The sequence below is a fragment of the Gigantopelta aegis genome, chromosome 3 (genome assembly GCF_016097555.1).
Source record: "Gigantopelta aegis isolate Gae_Host chromosome 3, Gae_host_genome, whole genome shotgun sequence".
NCBI classification, from domain to species: Eukaryota; Metazoa; Mollusca; class Gastropoda; order Neomphalida; family Peltospiridae; genus Gigantopelta; species Gigantopelta aegis.
Window position 1 is genome coordinate 54,865,725 of NC_054701.1, and position 23,709 is coordinate 54,889,433.

At 37.0% G+C, this 23,709-nt stretch overlaps 1 protein-coding gene across 1 annotated transcript; it reads left to right on the top strand.

Moving 5' to 3' along the window:
• Positions 1-3,131: 3,131 nt before the first annotated feature.
• Positions 3,132-20,902, top strand: LOC121368731 (cadherin-23-like). Its single transcript, XM_041493480.1, has 12 exons — positions 3,132-3,219; positions 4,211-4,401; positions 5,689-5,938; positions 7,067-7,307; positions 7,646-7,836; positions 8,206-8,448; positions 8,887-9,137; positions 13,590-13,758; positions 14,865-15,362; positions 17,467-17,623; positions 19,312-19,337; positions 20,513-20,902. The coding sequence occupies exons 1-12, from the start codon at positions 3,132-3,134 to the stop codon at positions 20,596-20,598; spliced, it is 2,391 nt and encodes a 796-aa protein (XP_041349414.1). The 3' UTR covers positions 20,599-20,902.
• Positions 20,903-23,709: the final 2,807 nt, after the last annotated feature.

Sequence of the window (23,709 nt, forward strand, 5' to 3'; positions counted from 1 at the left end):
AATACACCACTGAACTGAATAAGCAAATCTACATGCAAATGTGTCATGCTGATTTTACTAATATAGAGTAAATGCATATAATAGCCTATAAGCAGAATGGACAGCCATTTTCATGCAACTTCGATGAAACAGTTGCAAAATATAGGCACGGCGGAGCAGGGGGCTAGCCCCCCATCCCTCCCCCCCCCCACCCCCGCCCCCCGCAAATTTTTTTTAAATTCTGAATCAGTAATATTATTGGTAGTAAATCTTATTAAGGCAGAGATTAATTTTACTTGTAGAATGCAGGAAATTGCATTTCAGGACATCTAGTTTTAAACATTTTACGGGGCAGCATATTCCCGAACCCCGCTAGAAACTTTGCCTTGCGCCCTCGATCTCAGTCCGTCCACCACCTTCCAATGTCTGCTTGCTTTCCGCCGTGCCTGAAATACTAGGCTTAAAATATGGCTGTAGGCATGCATACATACATACATACATACGCACGCACGCACGCACGCACGCACGCACGCACGCACGCACGCATGCATACATACATATATACACACAGGCTACATAATTTATAAATTTTAGTAGGTCTACGACCAATATTGTACTTCGGTCCCGCATAGTGTAACAGCAAACGAGATACAAGGAAAAGAGCCTTCCTTATTTGGAAATAACGCATTCCCAACAAATATGAACCCCACTCTGGACAAGTCTACACCTAAACCAATTCTTATTTGTTTTCCGTACTTGAGCACACAACTGTGTTGGTTACTTTTAACCAAAATCTGTCGTGCGTTTCAAAATGATAGCAATCTATATTTTAAAGCGTTACTTGCTCATTGGCAAGAAAAACGACTTCATATTGTAATTGTTACTGTGTTATATCAGATGGTAACATTTTTAGAGAAATCATTATGGTAAGTCATTTTAATATTTTCAATATTAATTAAAACTGCAATGGAAATCAAATGAAACCGATTATTTTTATTTGCGTGTTACAGTGTAAAACAACATATATGTATTATATTATGTTACTAGATAAACCCAATAGTTCGTCTTCAGTGGTAATGTTGCTATGTTTGCGTAAATGTCACACGAGGTAGAATAAGAATACAACCGAGATATGACCTTGCGAATGAAATACCCTTACGTTTATGATAAAGACACACTAACACGCACTAATACCAGGCGCGTGTGCAGGATTTTTAGCGGGGTTTCTAGATTATAGCTAGCGAAGTTATGGGGGGGTCAAGCCATGCTCCACCGGAAAATATACTGAAAAAAAATCTGCTTGAGCAGAAGGGGTTTTGACCCCAAAACACACGCCTATACGTACATATATATACATACAATATATAGATATTCATACATCAATACTTACATACATACATACACACATACATACATACATATATACATGACTTACGTTTACAACGGCGCAATACAAAACCTGAAATGTGATATACCCCCTCCTACCCCCAACCCCCAGCTATACCAATGATTGGTTGATTGGTTGACCATTTTCTTTCTTTTTTACAACCCATAGTCACAAATAGAACTGTCCCACGACGGCGATTGACTTTCTCTGGAAAAGAGTCCCATACTGAATAGTCCATACGGTTGCAGTCTAGGCATATCAAACGGTTATTTCGAAACATGGGGGGGGGGGGGGGGGGGCATAAAAAAGGAAGATTGTTTTTTTTCAAAAAGCTAAACAAATAAACATGTGGGCGACAATCGACCATCGTGGGTTGTATGTACGGTAGAAAGAAAGAAATGTTTTATTTAACGCTTCACTCAACACATTTTATTTACTGTTTTATGGCGTCAAACATATGGTTAAGGACCACATAGATAATGAGAGAGGAAACCCGCTATCGCCACTTCATGGGCTACTCTTTTCGATTAGTAGCAAGGGATCTTTTATATGCACCATCCCACAGACAGGGTAGTACATACCACGGCCTAGTATATACCAGTCGTGGTGCACTGGCTGGAACGATAGGCCCACCGACGGGGACCGATCCCAGACCGACCGCGCATCGAGCGAGCGCTGTACTACTGGGCTAAGATGCTGATTACGTTCTCATAACATTGGTATAGTTTGTTTCTTTGTTTGTTTTATTTAACGATACCATTAGAGCACATCGGCTATTGGATGTCAAACATTTGTAATTTTGACATATAGTCTTAGACAGGAAACCCGCTACATTGTTTCATTAGTAGCAAGATATCTTTTATATGAACTATCTCACAGACAGGCTAGCACATACCACGGCCTTTGATATACCAGTCGTGGTGCACTGACTGAAACAAGAAATAGCCCAATGGGCCCACCGACGGGGATCGATCCTTGACCGAATGCGCATCAAGTGAGCGCTTTACCACTGGGCTACGTCCCGCCCCTATTGGTATAGCGTTTTTTGACATTGCGTGTTGCACCACACGCCATTTCACAAGCCATGTGTCAAAATGAAAATTCCACTATCAATTCACAAACATAATAAAATAATACTGTGCAAAATATCGATGCATGAATGCATTTCTTTCACATTTTGGCTTGTACGGCTTATCAATGTACAAAGGTATTAGCGGATCCCAAATCGTATTTACTTAAATTTGTGACCTGGTTACAAATAATTTTTACTTGCAAAAGCACAACACAAATATCCACATCATCAGTATCATTATCACAGTGTGATTATTAAAATCAAGGGAGGTTATTAAAGTTTTATTTACCCTTGTTAATCGAGACGAGTTTCTATTACTTATTCGTCACATTATTATGCACAATAATACGTTTCGTTTTTACTTTCCAGATTACGACAACACTCACATCTACGTGGTTCGCGAGTTTATGGATGTTTGTCTTTAGTATTACAGTGGTTGTACGCCAAAACGAAGGTTTGTCTTTTGTATTATAGTGGTTGTACGCCAAAACGAAGGTTTGTCTTTTGTATTACAGTGGTTGTACGCCAAAACGAAGGTTTGTCTTTGTATATCAGTGCTTGTACGCCAAAATGAAGGTTTGTCTTTTGCATTACAGTGGTTGTATGCCAAAACGAAGGTTTGTCTTTTGTATTATAGTGGTTGTACGTCAAAACGAAGGTTTGTCTTTTGTATTACAGTGGTTGTACTTCAAAATGAAGGTTTGTCTTTTGTATTACAGTGGTTGTTCGTCAAAACGAAGGTTTGTCTTTTGCTTTACAGTGGTTGTACGACAAAACGAAGGTTTGTCTTTTGTATTACAGTGGTTGTACGTCAAAATGAAGGTTTGTCTTTTGCATTACAGTGGTTGTACGCCAAAACGAAGGTTTGACTTTTGTATTATAGTGGTTGTACGTGGAAACGAAGGTTTGAAAATTATTTATCATTTAACATCTGTCTTGCTTATCCACCTACAAATGCATCAAACATGAAATAATAGCTTCCAGGGTTTTATTGTCCATTTTACACATCCGTTCAAAGTAGTCCTATACGACACAGTCCGTCGTACTTACTGCTGTGTCTGTGTGAAGATGCATACTAGTATATAATCAACTACTTCAATTAATTAATAGCAGGGTCCTAAGTAACCCAAGTGTCACAAATAACATAATTATGTTAAAGACCGAACACTCGTAGTTTACAATGTGTTGGGGTGTCGTTAAACAAACAAAGGAAGGAAATGTTTTACGTAACGATGCACTCAGCACATTTTATTTACGGTTATATGGCGTCGGACATTGGTTAAGGACCACACATATATTGAGAGAGGAAATCTGCTGTCGCCACTTCATGGGCTACTCTTTTCGATTGTCAGCTAGGGATCTTTTATATGCACCATTCTACCACCACGGTCTTTGTTACACCAGCTGTGGAGCACTGGCTGGAACGAGAAATATCCCAGTAGACCCATCGACGGGAATCGATCCTAGATCGATGGCGCGTCAGACTATCGCTGTACCACTGTGCTACGTCTCGCCCCCACGATGTGTTACTCTCCTTTCCTTTGTAGAATTGTGGTTCTGTTTCTCTATGCTATCTTGTTTGAGGGAACAATATCCCTTGTTGTTATTCAGTATGAGTTGTAGTTATTCATAGCAAATAAATGTAAAATTAGTCGAACAATGGCAAATGTAACGATGATGAAGCATCTTTAAACTGTGATTTTTATTCTTTTTTGTTCTTCTTTTTTTAAATGATCAAATTGTCAAACTTTTATTCTGTCTATTCACCACAGGCAGAGTCTTTTCTTTTACTACTCCTCTGGCTAAAAAGAATCAGCTATTCTATTTCAATGACCTTGGATTCCGTGTGACGGAGCGACATTTCATTGTGTTTGAAGTACAGATGTGTAACGGTGCACAGGTTAAACTTCAATCATCAACCATCGAAAACTCCATGCAGTACGACATATACTTGGGTTATTTTGTAAGTGAATTTCAAAAGAAAAACAACATTTTAAAATTACTATAGATGAATAATCCAAAGTAATGTCTCAGTTGCAATGAAATATTTAAAAACGTTCTAGTGTATCAGACGATTTCAGTGTCTTCATGTCAGTTGTAATTACTACATTTTGTTATGCTGCATGCAACTTTGAAACTTTGAACTATGAGCCAATCATAAGCGTATGATATGTGGGTGGGGTGTGGGGGCTGGGGGCAAAAGCCTCCCCCACCGCGGGCTGGATCAATTCTTAAAGGGACATTCCTGGGTTTGCTGCAATTTTTAAGATGTTATCGACTAACAGAGACTTTTTAACGATTGTAATTACATATCAAATATATTTTTCTGTATAAAATATTAGTGGTTGTGTATTAAACGTGTTTCTGATCGTTTTAATATTTATACTAGGTTAAATTCCATTTTAATTTCTAAGTTATATTTCTTTCGTATGTACAAAATTATTTGAAGACAAAATCCAGTTTGGGCTTCTTCAAAATATTAAGACGACCCGAAAAACATTGAATATACACACACTGATATTCTAAACAAGAAAATATATTTAATATGTAAAATTAATCGTAGAAATATTTTATTAGTCGGAACATCTTTCAATATAGCTAACTCAGGAATGTCCCTTTAAATATGAGCAAATTTTATAGAGATATTCGGGGGAAATGAGCTTGACTGAAACCTTTTCACTATGTATTTCCAACTTTCTACCTACGATATTAGTTGTAATAAATGTAAAAATGTGTATGATTTGTTTGTTTGCTAATTTATGAATAGATGTTATTATCCAGCTTCGGGCATTTTTTTTTAATTCGAGCAAAAATCAGCCTGGGACTCTGCAAAAATGGGAGCCCGTACGCCTATGGAGTCAATTATATTCAACGTGAAGTAAATTTAATGCTTATTTGTTTCATAATCTCGTTTAGTAAGGAAGCGCCTATACAGTATGTTATGATTAGCTGGCTATTTAAAGAGACATTTGGAGCATTTGTCAAAAAAAACCCAAGTAAATCAATAATATTAATAATTTCATTCAAAAGAAAATTTAATAGTCCTTTGAGAAAAAGGGCACCAGCGAGACTGAAAAGTCAAATAGATGAATATATGAAAGTGCTGGTATAAAAAAACATTGAGGACAAAATTATTGTTTTCGTAAAATGTACATTGTAGAATAGTTATTTCGAGAGATAAACCTGCGGTTATTGCCTGAAACCTCGGCGGTGTTATTGTGCAATCCTAAGTGGCCTATTTTTTTGACAGGGTCGTACAGGAATTTGGGACTATCAAGGGTCCGTATTCGGCGATGTGATCATACTTAATCCACTGGACTGCTCGGTGTCCAAAACATTCTGGCTTGATTGGAACGACGGAGGATTCATCGAGGTTGGAACAGGGGCAGTGGTTGGAGTGGACCGCATTTTGGCGTACAGAACCAAAGATAAAATAGATGTAAACTTCTTGGGCGCGTACAGCTCCACCGCACTCAGTGGGGTCTGGAGAGTAAACATAGGTGAGGACAATCATTGTTGGATATTTACTTTGATAAAATTGGTAAAATAAAAGATTTGCTGTTTCAAAATAATCCGAATTTGAAGGGCTTTGCCCTAACATACGTAGGCATGTACGTGATGCCCGACTTCACCGCTTTAATATCGACTTCATTTCTCATCCGATTTTCATGAAACTTCACATAGAGGATAGGATCATGTGATCTTGAACAAGTTTGCGGTTTGCCTCTCTGCGTTTAAGGTCAATATCACTTTTGTAAAAATAGAAATTACGTGGTCTATCGATTTCATATCTTATCCGATTTTCATGAAACGTCGTATATAGGAATGATATATTACTGGCCTCGGTGGCGTCGTGGTTAAGCCATCGGACATAAAGCTGGTAGGTACAGGGTTCACAGCTCGGTACCGGCTCCCACCCAGAGCGAGTTTTAATAACTCAGTGCCACTACACCCTCTTCTTTCTCACTAACAACTCACAATTAACTAACCCACTATCCTGGACAGACAGCCTAGATAGCTGAGGTGTATGAACCTGGACAGCGTGCTTGAACCTTTATTGGATATAAGCACGAAAATAAGTTGAAATGAAAAATAAAATGAAATGATATCTTGAACAAGTTCGCGTTATGCCTCTTTGCGTCAAAGATCAAGATCATTGTTATTAAAAATACAGATTGCGTTGTCTTTCGAGTTAATTTTTTATCCGATTTTCATGAAACTTAACATACTTAGGATCTTATTTTGAACGAGTTGCGTTTCGCTCCTCTGCATCATCGCTCTATCGATTTCATTTCTCATCCGATTTTCATGAAACTTCACATATAGGAATAGGATCATGATATACTGTAAAATCGTCTTTATGTTTTATTTACTTAAAGGTTACACAGTATAAAGTTACATAGAGAATTCAAAAGGGCACACACTATTTTCAAGGCAACTTACAATATTAGTGACAATCAGTAAGGGGATTTGCAGCGTTTCCGATACCTTGTTTTCTTCAGGGATAGTGTTCTTTAACAATTAAAAGTACAATGGTTTTTGCTCTTATGCTACAGCTTTCTTTTCATAACTGAGCATTTGGATTTTATCATGTATTGAATTAACTCAGTTTTTTCTAATGTTTCCAGATGAAAGTCCTGTGTTTCATTCCCCGCACTACGACAACAGCACTGTGATCGAGGTGCCCGAGGGGACCCCTGCTGGAAGCGAGGTGTACACCCTGATGGCGTTTGACGCGGAAGGGGACGCTATTACGTACGAAATGCTCGATGGACAAACCCACCTGTTTGAGTTGACAGGCGACAAACTGAAAATACTCAGAGTGTACGATTTTGAAGATTCTGCTCAGTTCTTTGTCTTACTGTTCAGGTGAATAATCGTTTTAATAGATTTAATAAGAAAGTGGGAAACTCCAAATCAAGCTATAACATGTACCTGCACGTATGAATGGTTGCAGAATGAAAAGAGGTAGGAACTATATTCATTATTTGTAATGAATCACAAGTGGAGGGGCTCCAAATTAAGTGATTTTAAATGTCAACAACAATGCTCAGTTAATGTAGTTGACTTAAGTAGTAAGTAAGTCTTACGGAAATACCTCTTCCTTTCCACCCCAGTGTGGTAATTTGTCGAGCAGACTTACACGGCTAATGCATTAGCCGTTCCCTAATTTCGGTTACTTAAATATAAGAATGATCTTCTTTCAGAGCCAACTCGACGAGTTATTCAATACAGGCCTCGATGGGTGTGAGAGTAACCAATGTGTATGATGAGAAACCTCTTCTGATGGCAGTTAGTGTTAATGTGAGGGAAGAATTACCTGTTGGTACAATCATCCACGGAACGCACGGCTTAAGAGACGCGGATGTCGACGACGGTTTTAATTTCACTCTTAGTGGTAAACAAAATTAATGATTTTTAAAATTATTTTATTGTAATTTATTTTTTTAATCAAATTATAAATAAAGAAAGAGCATAATGAAAGATGAAGTTTATTATTTAAAGCATGCCATACATATATATGGAACACTTCGGTGTACTAAAGTTTCTTTAATCATGTCAGGCCGTACGTTTGACACAGTTATGTGAAAACAATTAAAAGCAATCAACACAAGAGATAGGATATCCGACTGTCAGTAGAGTATATAATAACACGTATTGTTTATCTTTTGATAGCGCGCATATATCTAATGAAGAAGTTCTCGCTGGACAAACTGTTTAAACAGTGTAATCACACAGTAAATGTGAATTCTCATTAATATTTCAGGGTCGGACGCTGCGTATTTTAGAGTCGGATTATTAACGGGTCAAATTTCTATTGGTAAAAGAATGGATTTTGATGCAGACAGTAGTCAAATTGATTTTGAAAACCTTGTTCTCAGCGTTGTTGACAAGGGAGGTAACGAAGACAACGTCAGCCTCTCAATAAGATTAAAAGAAACAAATGACCAACCCCCAAGCATCACCTCAACATTTCAACTAGCCACGGTCACTGGTGCTGTCCAACAAGGTAGGCTCTTTACTTCAGCTGTAGTGAACGGAATGAAGAACAAATGAACAAAAATCTATGTAGTGTTCTTATTGGTAAAGTGATTACTATTCCAAAGCCGTGGAGAAAGATGATGTTTCACAGATCTTTATCTTCTGTTGGAAAGTACATATTAATTATCTCTTGATGCTGGTTGGAGGTACACTTTCACACAGCGTAGGGTTCTTTTCTCTAACACTAGAGTCTATGAATAAAGGCTGTAAATGCATCACAATATGTACTAGAACAATATTACATATTTAAAAAAATTTCTAAAATTATGTACAGCTATATGTACAAGCTTGTGGAGTTGGTTATTTCACTTAATTCACTAAGGTAGAGGTCCCATATTTTTCAGTGGATCGGCAAAACAATTAATATTTTTGAAAATAAAATCATGTTGATAATTTTTTTTCATAGCCGGTGCCATTGCGCATTTTAACTGTAGCGACAAGTTGGAAGAAAACACAACTTCGGGATACACCATCCACATTGGACACCAAATGGATGGACTATTTCGTCTGGAGGGTAACGAAATGTTCGTGGATACTACAAACATCACGTACGATGCTGTTTCGGACACAGACGAAGCCTACACAGTGCCGGTGATTTGCGCGGATGTTCCTCACAGTGGGGAGGTGATGAGCAGCACAGCAATTGTTCTCACTGAGGTAACCACGCTCATAGCTTAACCACTACACCACCGAGGCCGGTATACTGTCAGCATTCTGGGTCCAGTTTACACACAACTTCAGTTTACTCATTATCACCAACTAGAATGTTGTATATTTAAAAAAAATCATAACCTGAATTTATTTCTATACAGGAATTCATTCCATGAAAACTAATTGCCACATTTACATTTGGTTTATACTCACGTGGCTTGGGTATAATTGGTAACATTTTTAATACACATTATTTTCTACAACCCTTTATTTGTTACAATGTAGCAAATAAACATTCATGGAGGACAGACAGAAGTAAACAAAAAAATTAAAGTTGCTAATTCATTTACATTTACATGACGCCATATAACCGAAATTAAAATAGGTTTGAGTGCGTCATTAAGTAAAACATTTCTTTCTTTGTACATAAATTTATTTAATCAGTGTTGGTTAAAAATGTTTCTTTTGATGCAATAATATAAATATCTCTTTTGAAGTTAGTTTAATGGTAAATATTTCTGTTAAGGTTAGCCATATTTAAATAAGGTTCGAAATTCATCTCAGAGTTTAAGTTGCAAGCAATTGCTAGAAAATAGGCATCAATTCTTGAAATTAGTCTTAATAGTTAGTCTTAATTAAACTTGTAGTGGAATTATTTAAGAGCAATGTCGAAGATTTAAGACAAACACAGATAAAGGCATGATTTATATTACCATTGTTCATAATCCAGAATGCTCAATATATGTGGAATGCCGTCAAACATAAGATAAAAAGCAAAACGTGCGCGTGAAACTGAAAGAAAGCATATTGCTCCGTCAATTTCCAGCCTTATAGCAAGTGTAAATGTTTCTGTTGTGGGTTAATATACAGCACGTGTTAATGTTTCTGTTGTGGGTTAATATACAGCACGTGTAAATGTTTCTGTTGAGGGTTAATATACAGCACGTGTTAATGTTTCTGTTGAGGGTTAATATACACCATGTGTTAATGTTTCTGTTGAGGGTTAATATACAGCATGTGTTAATGTTTCTGTTGTGGGTTAATATACAGCACGTGTAAATGTTTCTGTTGAGGGTTAATATACAGCACGTGTTAATGTTTCTGTTGAGGGTTAATATACAGCACGTGTTAATGTTTCTGTTGTGGGTTAATATACAGCACGTGTTAATGTTTCTGTTGAGGGTTAATATACAGCACGTGTTAATGTTTCTGTTGAGGGTTAATATACAGCACGTGTTAATGTTTCTGTTGTGGGTTAATATACAGCATGTGTAAATGTTTCTGTTGTGGGTTAATATACAGCACGTGTTAATGTTTCTGTTGAGGGTTAATATACACCACGTGTTAATGTTTCTGTTGAGGGTTAATATACAGCACGTGTTAATGTTTCTGTTGAGGGTTAATATACAGCACGTGTTAATGTTTCTGTTGAGGGTTAATATACAGCACGTGTTAATGTTTCTGTTGAGGGTTAATATACAGCACGTGTTAATGTTTCTGTTGAGGGTTAATATACAGCACGTGTTAATGTTTCTGTTGTGGGTTAATATACAGCATGTGTAAATGTTTCTGTTGAGGGTTAATATACACCACGTGTTAATGTTTCTGTTGAGGGTTAATATACACCACGTGTTAATGTTTCTGTTGAGGGTTAATATACAGCACGTGTTAATGTTTCTGTTGTGGGTTAATATACAGCATGTGTTAATGTTTCTGTTGAGGGTTAATATACACCACGTGTTAATGTTTCTGTTGAGGGTTAATATACAGCATGTGTAAATGTTTCTGTTGAGGGTTAATATACACCACGTGTTAATGTTTCTGTTGAGGGTTAATATACACCATGTGTAAATGTTTCTGTTGAGGGTCAATATACACCACGTGTTAATGTTTCTGTTGAGGGTTAATATACACCATGTGTTAATGTTTCTGTTGAGGGTTAATATACACCATGTGTTAATGTTTCTGTTGAGGGTTAATATACAGCATGTGTTAATGTTTCTGTTGAGGGTCAATATACAGAATTTAATGTTTCTGTTGAGGGTTAATATACACCACGTGTAAATGTTTCTGTTGAGGGTTAATATACAGCATGTGTTAATGTTTCTGTTGAGGGTGAATATACAGCATGTGTTAATGTTTCTGTTGTGGGTTAATATACACCACGTGTTAATGTTTCTGTTGAGGGTTAATATACAGCATGTGTTAAAGTTTCTGTTGAGGGTTAATATACAGCACGTGTAAATGTTTCTGTTGAGGGTTAATATACAGCATGTGTTAATGTTTCTGTTGTGGGTTAATATACACCACGTGTTAATGTTTCTGTTGAGGGTTAATATACAGCACGTGTAAATGTTTCTGTTGAGGGTTAATATACAGCATGTGTTAATGTTTCTGTTGAGGGTTAATATACAGCATGTGTTAATGTTTCTGTTGAGGGTTAATATACACCACGTGTTAATGTTTCTGTTGAGGGTTAATATACAGCACGTGTTAATGTTTCTGTTGAGGGTTAATATACACCATGTGTTAATGTTTCTGTTGAGGGTTAATATACAGCACGTGTTAATGTTTCTGTTGAGGGTTAATATACACCACGTGTTAATGTTTCTGTTGAGGGTTAATATACAGCACGTGTTAATGTTTCTGTTGTGGGTTAATATACAGCATGTGTAAATGTTTCTGTTGAGGGTTAATATACACCACGTGTTAATGTTTCTGTTGAGGGTTAATATACACCACGTGTTAATGTTTCTGTTGAGGGTTAATATACAGCACGTGTTAATGTTTCTGTTGTGGGTTAATATACAGCATGTGTTAATGTTTCTGTTGAGGGTTAATATACACCACGTGTTAATGTTTCTGTTGAGGGTTAATATACAGCATGTGTAAATGTTTCTGTTGAGGGTTAATATACACCACGTGTTAATGTTTCTGTTGAGGGTTAATATACACCATGTGTAAATGTTTCTGTTGAGGGTCAATATACACCACGTGTTAATGTTTCTGTTGAGGGTTAATATACACCATGTGTTAATGTTTCTGTTGAGGGTTAATATACACCATGTGTTAATGTTTCTGTTGAGGGTTAATATACAGCATGTGTTAATGTTTCTGTTGAGGGTTAATATACAGCATATTTTAATGTTTCTGTTGAGGGTTAATATACACCACGTGTAAATGTTTCTGTTGAGGGTTAATATACAGCATGTGTTAATGTTTCTGTTGAGGGTGAATATACAGCATGTGTTAATGTTTCTGTTGTGGGTTAATATACACCACGTGTTAATGTTTCTGTTGAGGGTTAATATACAGCATGTGTTAAAGTTTCTGTTGAGGGTTAATATACAGCACGTGTAAATGTTTCTGTTGAGGGTTAATATACAGCATGTGTTAATGTTTCTGTTGTGGGTTAATATACACCACGTGTTAATGTTTCTGTTGAGGGTTAATATACAGCACGTGTAAATGTTTCTGTTGAGGGTTAATATACAGCATGTGTTAATGTTTCTGTTGAGGGTTATGTTTTGTTAATATACAGCATGTGTTAATGTTTCTGTTGAGGGTTAATATACACCACGTGTTAATGTTTCTGTTGAGGGTTAATATACAGCACGTGTTAATGTTTCTGTTGAGGGTTAATATACACCATGTGTTAATGTTTCTGTTGTGGGTTAATATACAGCATGTGTTGATGTTTCTGTTGAGGGTTAATATACACCACGTGTTAATGTTTCTGTTGAGGGTTAATATACACCACGTGTTGATGTTTCTGTTGAGGGTTAATATACAGCATGTGTTAATGTTTCTGTTGTGGGTTAATATACAGCACGTGTAAATGTTTCTGTTGAGGGTTAATATACACCATGTGTTAATGTTTCTGTTGAGGGTTAATATACAGCATGTGTTGATGTTTCTGTTGAGGGTTAATATACACCACGTGTTAATGTTTCTGTTGAGGGTTAATATACACCACGTGTTAATGTTTCTGTTGAGGGTTAATATACACCACGTGTTAATGTTTCTGTTGTGGGTTAATATACACCACGTGTTAATGTTTCTGTTGTGGGTTAATATACAGCATGTATAAATGTTTCTGTTACGATTAACCACGTTTAGTGTAAATGTTTCTGTTGCGGGTTAATATACACCACGTGTAAATGTTTCTTTTGTGGGTTAATACCCCGTATACAGCACGTGTAAATATTTCTGTTACGATTAACCATATTTAATTGTAAGTGTTTCTGTTGGATGTTAATTTACAGCAATTGTAAATGTTTCTGTTGGGGGGGGGGGGGGGGGGGGGGGGGGGGGGGGTAATGTACACCACGGGTAAATGTTTCTGTTGGGGGTTAATATACAGCACGTGTAACAGTTTTTGTTAAGATTAGCCGTATTTAAGTGTAAATGTTTCTGTTGGAGGTTAATTTATAGCACGTGTAAATGTTTCTGTTGAAGGTTACTCCTGATAATAGTAACGACTATGTCCCGGTGTTTGTGGATCTAGCCACTGTTACCGTCGCAGAGAACACAGCACCCAACACTGTCATCACCACGCTGCAGGCTGTTGACAAAGACGCCGGCGACAATGGACATATTACATATCAGATTTTATCTGTAACCACAGGTGAGTAGCCGTTACAGTGTAACAAAATTCATATTATTATTTTTCTTACATACCCATTGGTGAGAACGTCATTCGTTATTTTTGATAACATGTTACCGAAGTGTTGTTAAAAACACGAATAACTCCGCATGGGTTTTAGGGTTTATTACGATCATCCATCAGGTGGGATATGAAGATCTCTGGCAACAGACATGACAACAAACAATTAGACAAAGGCATACACAAAGACCCTGAGAGAGAGAGAGGTCTTAAAATTAATTGCACACTTAACATTCAGAATTAACGAATATACTAGCCTGTGTAAACACACTGACCTTTTAAGCATAAATGCAGAATAGCTTATATTTCTAAAGGCATATTTACAAAGTAAATTCTGTACTTAATTGAATTTAAGCAATCATGAAGTAACCTACAAATCATTGATTACAAATCACTGATTACACATATAACACACTATTTAACACACTGAATGTCCTATTATCAAGAAACACTATTAAAATCACATATAACATATTTCATAAATACAAAGCTAAATACACCATAGCCTGTCTACAAATAGTTTACCTTCCGACTGTGGGTCGGGTCTTTATAAAACACAAACGGTCGAATAGATCACTCCGTGACACACAAGATACCCTGAAAAAGACTTTGTATGTGACGTACAAGATACCCTGAAATAGACTTTGTATGTGACGCATAAGTTAACAACAAGCGCAAGAGCCGTAAATAGGTTTTAGTTGGAAAACGTTTTAAATATTTTTTTAAACTGTTTTTCATATGTAAGAAATAGATTACAACATTCGTGTCCATTAGGTACCTTTTATCTTACAACTCGTTGTTTAAAAGGGTATTAAACTCGCTTTCGCTTGTTAGATACGTTTTAAAAACTCATTGTAAGATAAATGGTATCTAACGGCCACTCATGTAGTATTATCTATTTATAGGAAATAGTACATACTTTAACGTTTAAAGCTTCATATATTTATGTATTATGCCAGAGGTTTGCATAATAATTTGTTTACTCATAATACATAATACTGACCATACCAAAAAACCACTGGTAACCGCTATATGTCTGAGTTGAATATTAATGTAATTTGTTTCAGATTCTGGTAAGAATGCACAGACCACATTTAAAATTGATTCTGAAAATGGTGAACTTCATATGACAATGTTGCTAGATGTGGATGGAGCGACTGGGCAGCGTGACGAATACGTCGTTGTAGTGTTGGCAACCGACGGTGGCAGTCCCTCTCGTAGTACCACGGGCACCATGACAGTACTGGTGCTAGATTCTGACGACCGTCCAGCCATGTTCCAGAAAGCCGTGTATTTCGTTGAAGTAACTTGTAGTATTCAGCTTGAAGACATACTTTTTGAATTTTCTGTTCAAAATACTGACAAAACGTTTGACAAAAATATCACTTTGTCGGGTGATGGGAGTGAATATCTGTCTGTCAAAGGCCTGTCTGTGGTTCTGTACAGTCGCCCTACACAGACCACATCACTAGAGATCGCAATTACCGCGCTGTTGAATATGAAAGTTGATTCACACGCTGAAGATCAAGCCGTGTTGCTGTTGAGCTTTTCTCAACTATGCGATGGTAAGTTGTTTAAAGCAGCACACGTTTTAATTTTCCTAGTCTTAGATCACTTTGTATTTAAAACAGAAACTAAAATGATATTTTTATTCAATTGTTTTAGGTAATAAAATTAACGGACAAAAATAACTGTTTGGAGAAATTAGCGAAACTGCTCAAGTTAAATGAGAATTTAATCGGTTATGCCGTTGTTACCATTTTCACCATTTGATCCATATTTACCAGGTTCATAGTGCCATGTAACCAGAGGGCAAGGTCAGTGTCGTTTAGAATTCGGCTCTATTGCTCTAATTGCCTGTAATTCTTGAATCTTTTAATGAAGACTTTGATATTTGGCATCGAGTGTGATAATTCCAGACTTAAGAATGTAATCACAAGGTGAAGTCAAATTCATTTCGTACTTGGTTAAACGTTTCTGAGTATTTTAAATGCATATTCATCAGACCCATGGACGTGACTCTAGGTGTAGGTCAACGATGTATTGTACAGGCCATTGTGAAGTCTGTCATAGGTTTGTTTTTGTAATTGGCTAAATAAAAACAAATTCTTAAATTCTTTTATGGGTGACTTTTGTATTTGGTATGAGTTCTGCAAGTGATATTCTTTAAATTGCACATTGCCATACTAATATATGTGACATAAACGTAATGTAGAAATTAGGTAACAAACAGTGAGGAACCCTTTTAAAGTATATTCTCTCACTCACTAACCATACAACTAATTGTCACACCATGTTCTAGAAGTGTATCCCGTCTCTTTGGTAATAAAGTTGTGTGATTTGTGATTTAAATATAATATGCTGTTACCAGTGTCGTTGTAGCTGCCATTAATGAATGTTCCATACCCACTTATTTAAAATTGTCTAACATTTTCTAGACAATTTTAAATATGTGCTTAGTTTTTTCATTTGCTATCCACTACCTAGCATTTGAGCATTGGTGGCTTTGCTATTAATCTGTTGACTTATAATGTTACGCATAAGGTAAATGTTTCAAAACCGATTTAACCTGAACACAAGGTGGCAGGACGTAGCTCAGTACAGTGGTAAAGTGCTCGCCTGATGCGCGGACGGTCTGGGTTATTTCTCGTTCTAGAAAGAGCACCACGACTGGTATATCAAAGGCCGTGGTTGTGTCCTCTCTGTGGGATGGTGCATATAAAGGACCCATTGCTACTAATGGAAAAAGGTAGCTGGTTTCCTCTCTAAGACTATTTGTCAAACTTACCAAATGTTTGACATCCAGTAGCCGATGATTAATAATCAATGTGCTCTAGTTTTGTCGTTAAACAAAACAAACTTTAACTTTTATCTGAACACGGCGTCTGTTGACTTGCAGCACCGGCCTCGGTGGCGTCGTGGCAGGCCATCGGTCTACAGGCTGGTAGGTACTGGGTTCGGATCCCAGTCGAGGCATGGGATTTTTAATCCAGATACCGACTCCAAACCCTGAGTGAGTGCTCCGCAAGGCTCAATGGGTAGGTGTAAACCACTTGCACCGACCAGTGATCCATAACTGGTTCAACAAAGGCCATGGTTTGTGCTGTCCTGCCTGTGGGAAGCGCAAATAAAAGATCCCTTGCTGCCTGTCGTAAAAGAGTAGCCTATGTGGCGACAGCGGGTTTCCTCTAAAAAAAATCTGTGTAGTCCTTAACCATATGTCTGACGCCATATAAACGCAAATAAAATGTGTTGAGTTCGTCGTTAAATAAAACACTTCTTTCTTTCTTTCTGTTGACTTGCAAGCCAAGTTTGTTTGTTTTGAGTCTGTGTCATGGATTGAGTTGAGATAATCTGTGTCATGGATGGAGTTGAGATAATCTGTGTCATGGATGGAGTTAGAGATGGTATGTGTCATGGATGGAGTTAGAGTTATAGATAATCTGTCATGAATAGAGTTAGAGATAATATGTGTCATGGATAGTCAGAGATAATCTTTATCATGGATAGAGTTGGAGATAATCTGTGTCATGGATAGAGTTAGAGATAATCTGTGTCATGGATGGAGTTATATAATCTGTGTCATGGATGGAGTTATATAATCTGTGTAATGGATAGAGTTATATAATCTGTGTCATGGATGGAGTTAATATATCATTTACATTACAGAGGACACCACACCGACGACCTTCACAAACACTACTGTACAAGACGGTCCAAGCACGGCAGCTGTAGGCAGTGACCAGCGGGAGTGGGCTGTGCGTGGCATCGCAGTCATCCTGTGCACTGCACTGCTAGTGTGTATCTTCATTCAGATAGTAAAACTGTAAGTTCTGAAAATGACCACCCTCAGCTTGCTGCCATTGTGTACATGTATATTTATAACTAATAACATTTTGTAGCAACAAAAATTATAAATTAGCCCCCTAAATACAAATTCGTGTTTTTAATACCATTGTCTGTGTTCTGGTTGTCCTAATGTTTGTTGGGAGCCTAAACTGGATTTCCACTCTCAATAATTTCGTAAGTACGGGAAAATATAATTATATTAAGAACGGGGTAAGTTTGACCTAGTACAAACACTAGGATAATCACAAACACATTTATTATAAAGCCATGTTACAGAGAAAATATATTTAATAGTCATTAAAATATCTGTTAGTCGGCAGAAAACTCAGGCTAGACATTTTAACCACAACATCCAACATCGCAAACCAGGCACAGAAATACATAATTTAAGCACAGTGTATAATAAGACGTGAGATCTGGGTTTTTTGACTGTCTGATTAATTAATCAATGTGCTCTAGATGTGTCGTTAAATGTCTGATTAATTAATCAATGTGCTCTAGATGTGTCGTTAAATACATTTTAAGAAACGTAAGCCACACTCTTCTGAATGGAACCTGTCTGTGATATAGAAGCTGTGTTATACTCGCATGTGTAGTCTACACGAACGGGGTGCCACGTGTAGGGGTGTCACAGTTTAACTATTACACGAACCAGGTGCCACATGTAGGGTGTTACAGTTTAACTATTACACGAGTGGGGTGCCACGTGTAGGGGTGTTACAGTTTAACTATTACACGAGCGGGGTGTCACGTGTAGGGGTGTCACAGTTTAACTATTACACGAACGGGGTGCCACGTGTAGGGAGTTACACTTTAATTATTACACGAACCAGATGCCACGTGTAGGGAGTTACAGTTTAATTATTACACGAACCGGGTGCCACGTGTAGGGTTTTACAGTTTAATTATTATACGAATCAGATGCCACGTGTAGGGAGTTACAGTTTAATTATTACACGAACGGGTGTCACGTGTAGGGAGTTACAGTTTAATTATTACACGAACCGAGTGCCACGTGTAGGGGTGTTACAGTTTAATTATTACACGAACCGGGTGCCACGTGTAGGGGTGTTACAGTTTAACTATTACACGAACCGGGTGCCACGTGTAGGGGTGTTACAGTTTAATTATTACACGAACCGGGTGCCACGTGTAGGGGTGTTACAGTTTAATTATTACACGAACCGGGTGCCACGTGTAGGGAGTTACAGTTTAATTATTACACGAACGGGTGTCACGTGTAGGGAGTTACAGTTTAATTATTACACGAACCGGGTGCCACGTGTAGGGGTGTTACAGTTTAATTATTACACGAACCGGGTGCCACGTGTAGGGGTGTTACAGTTTAATTATTACACGAACCGGGTGCCACGAGTAGGGGTGTTACAGTTTAACTATTACACGAACCGGGTGCCACGAGTAGGGGTGTTACAGTTTAATTATTACACGAACGGGTGCCACGAGTAGGGGTGTTACAGTTTAATTATTACACGAACGGGTGCCACGAGTAGGGGTGTTACAGTTTAACTATTACACGCGCCTATAATACTTATAATACGAGCCTGTAATACCTATCATTCAGTTTTACAGCTGGATTCACCCATTAGCAATTGTGATGATTTATCAATGATATATTGTCGTGTTTTTATGTTGTTGTTTTTTCAGGTATTTCAATCCAATGGACATGAAAGGTATGTACTTGTACCATATTAATAGTTTTCTCAGTATACAATTTTACCACACTATGAATCGGGTTATGGGGAAACAGGCAAAAACATCGTAGGTTAGTAAAAAAAAAAAAGAGGTGTGTAATTGGGGGGAGGTAGGGGGGTCATGGCCACAAGTCACCCTTTGGCTGTACGCCAGTCAATGAGACATGGGTGTAATTATTGCCACAGTACAATCCTGTGAACACTGGAAGAGATAATTTTTATTCATTTACTTTGTTATGGGTTTTGTATGTGTGTGTCTCTCCGTGTGTGGTCTGTGCATGCGTGCGTGCGTGCATGTGTGTGTTTACCATTTCTTGGAATATTTTACAGCTGTCATAGATATGAAACTAAGTAAAGCTGTTGTTTGTATAATGTTCTTCTTTGGTTGGTATTGATTTCTTGGTACTAGTACACAGGGCATATTGAATACGTTGCATCCTTAACACTGAACACGACCATAGTATACACTAAGTATTGTATATTTTACTTGTTTTACGTTGCATCGTTAACACTGAACACGACCATAGTATACACTAAGTATTGTATGTTTTACTTGTTTTACGTTGCATCGTTAACACTGAACACGACCATAGTATACACTAAGTATTGTATATTTTACTTGTTTTACGTTGCATCGTTAACACTGAACACGACCATAGTATACACTAAGTATTGTATATTTTACTTGTTTTACGTTGCATCGTTAACACTGAACACGACCATAGTATACACTAAGTATTGTATATTTTACTTGTTTTACGTTGCATCATGAACACTGAACACGACCATAGTATACACTAAGTATTGTATATTTTACTTGTTTTACGTTGCATCATGAACACTGAACACGACCATAGTATATACTAAGTAGTGTATACTTTCCTTGTTTTACGTTGCATCATGAACACTGAACACGACCAGAGTATACACTAAGTATTGTATATTTTCCTTGTTTTACGTTGCATCATGAACACTGAACACGACCATAGTATATACTAAGTAGTGTATATTTTCCTTGTTTTACGTTGCATCATGAACACTGAACACGACCAGAGTACACTAAGTATTGTATACTTTCCTTGTTTTACGTTGCATCATGAACACTGAACACGACCAGAGTACACACTAAGTATTGTATACTTTCCTTGTTTTAGTGAGCCCCGACAAGCCGTCTTTGTCGAGTAGATCCGAGAGAGGCCGCCCTAGCACGCCGCTGTACAGCTGTAAAACATCCAACTGACCGCCCAGTGGCGTGACACGCCTTATACGGAACAGTTAGTCTCTCCACCAGTTTTGAACTTTCCAGTTTAAAAATCCCTCTATTAATACAAACTGCTACAATAATTTGGAATCGAGTATCTGCCAGCACGCTTTATTTTATTTGAGCTTCCATGTTTTTCTGGAAGACTTGGTTGGTCGAGTGGTTAAGGTCGCGGGCTGTCAAATGCCGTGCGAATTCGTGCAGTAGGTTCGAATCCTGCTAATTGACACTTTGTTTTAAATATTCTATACTAGTTTGCTCACAGTGTCATATTCATTGTTGGTGTAATAACTACACGATATTTACACTTACATAATATATTAATATTGTCAGACGTGTGATAAATATAGAATATCAGGTGACTACGTTTTGATATCGTGGTTATTTGGCGAGGTTTAGATAACGGTGTAACAGGCGTTATACCATTATCGAACCGCGCCAAATAACTACGATATCAAAACGCAGTCACCTGATATATATATATATATATATATATATATATATATATATATATATATATATATATATATATAATAACTTGGATATATTACACTTTGACTTCCATGGTTTATTTACATACAATACTGTTTCGTACAGGTCGCGATGTTTGTGCGAACCTGCACTCTTCAGTGCATAAACCAGAGTGATTTGTATAGAACATTAATTACAGCAACGTGTCTCTTCTAATCATGTTAAATTACTCAAGAGGTATTTGTCTTTATGTCTACATTTGCTCTAGCGACACACCGATAACAAGCTTCATTTGAATTTATATATATATATATATTGTTAAAAGTGTATGTTTATCTCTACATGACAGGCTTGTTTCGTGAGAGAGTTGAATTCTCTTACTCATCAGATGTAGATTTAATTACACCGTCAACGGAAAGCTGATGACGTAATGGACTCTGTGACGTCAAGGTTACGTCACTATGCAGGTCTATAGGTGATGTGTGGTATGCGCACAGAAGGTATTTGCGTCTGTGTCGACATGCTGATACGAGTTCATTCTTGGAGTTTAGTGTGCTGGTTTCAGGTTTATACATTATGAACAGTTATATATATATATTAAATAATTCCAGACTTCAGTAGTTCTTCATCGTTTTATTGCTACAGCTCTGTTTCGTATGGTCAAATAATGACCACACTCTTCAGGCAATATTAACGAATTATTATTTAATATTACTGCTCTTGACAAGATGAGCGCTCTTTGTAAAACCATTCATCAAAGTTAAATTTGTATATATATATATATATATATATATATATATATATATATATATATATATATATATATATATATATATTATAATGCAACCCCTTTCAAGTTATATTTTTGTAATATGTTTCTGTCAAAAGCTGTACTGAAACTATTTGTATTATCGTGTAGAAACTATTACTATGAGTAGGATCACAGCAGGTCCCCGAAAACACCTTGGGAATGGCATTTCCAGCCAAAACGTTATGTGTTTTCGAATTTTAAATACAATACTTGGTTATATTTCAAAGTCACAACATTGCAATTTTTGTACCTTTTTCTGTAAAAATAAAAGTTTATGTGTGACCAGAAGAAGATCAACATCACTGACTTAGTGACTGTGACGCCAGACGCTGTTCCAGTGTAAACATTATATGCAAGAAGCTACTTGCTTTTTTGTTTCAAAATGTTTAATTCAAAACGTTGGCTAGTTCCGAATGAGATACTGACTTTTACTCTAAACTTCAATTTGTGCTGTATTGGCCATTCTCAAAGAGAATGTTACACCCCTGCACCACGGTGAGGTTACAGCACGCGCAGGGGTGTTCACTATAAGGAAATGTTTTATTTAACGACGCACTCAACACATTTTATTTGCGGCTATATGGCGTCGGAAAGTCGAAATGTGGAATTAAATGTCAGTAGTGTCGAATTGACTGCCAGCACGGTCCACTTCTGACACTATGAACTGCGGGGTTTGTTTTTGTTTTTGTTTTGTTTAACGACACCACTAGAGCACATTGATTTTTTAATCATCGGCTATTGGATGTCAAACATTTGGTAATTTCGACATATAGTCTTAGAGAGGAAACCCGCTACATTTTTTCATTATTAACAAGGGATCTTTTATATGCACCATCACAGACAGAATAGCACATACCACGGCCTTTGATATACCAATTGTATTGAGCACTGGCTGGATCGAGAAATAACTCAATGGGCCCACCGACGGGGATCGATCCTAGACCGACCGCGCATCAAGCGAACGCTTTACAACTTGGCTACGTCCCGCCCCTGCAAGGTTTGACAGCAGACACTATTTGCTGTTACTATTTTTGTGATCTCTCATTTCTTCCCATCAGTATATTGTTTATCGTTGTATTTGCAAGAGGAGCTAATCTAATAGTTCGTAGACTTTATCTTGTTAGTTTTCAGACATTATAATTAATTAATTATGTCTTTAAATAAGACCAATATATTAAGGACACATCATGTCAATGATTTGCGTGTTATAAACAAATTGTCCAGTCTCATATTCCACATAACCGATTTTATTTCCGTCAATATTTCGGATGGGAATTTGAAGACTCTCAATGCAAATAACAGCTCAATACGAGTGAGGGTTTCCTTGTCTACAGCCTCCTTGCACAGTGAAATACTTCCAGAGATGTCCATTCTGTTGAAATATATTACAGATAATAGTGTTATACACGGCGTAGCTAACCATCTTCAAATATTCCAAAGTTCTTTCAGTTAATCGTAATGATATGGAAGCAAACGGATTGTGGTTTTTTAAAATCTATTAATAATATTAATTAATCCTAAATATTATTCTGCTTGCTTTTATGCACAATATCATATATAGTGTTCGTACATTTTTCATTGGACAAATTCTTTTGATATACACGTAGACCTAAAATTAATTTTTGCCTCTGTTTAATATTAGCTGTTTTAGTGCCTATTCCCAAAACTTGAGTTTATTTAGTTTTTAGCGGATCAAAACCTTACAAGTTCGCGTGTGATATAACATTTTCATTACATTTTTATGAAATACATGTTTGAATCAGAATGCATTTGAGTTAACATTTGCTGTGCTGTGACCAATAAACGTT

Bases quoted from the DNA above. Each gene is read 5' to 3' on its own strand.
- LOC121368731 (XM_041493480.1), top strand. From the start codon at position 3,132: ATGAAGGTTTGTCTTTTGTATTACAGTGGTTGTTCGTCAAAACGAAGG. The intron at 3,220-4,210 runs GTTTGTCTTTTG...TATTCACCACAG, and splicing joins GGTTGTACGACAAAACGAAG to GCAGAGTCTTTTCTTTTACT. The intron at 9,138-13,589 runs GTAACCACGCTC...TTTCTGTTGAAG, and splicing joins CAGCAATTGTTCTCACTGAG to GTTACTCCTGATAATAGTAA.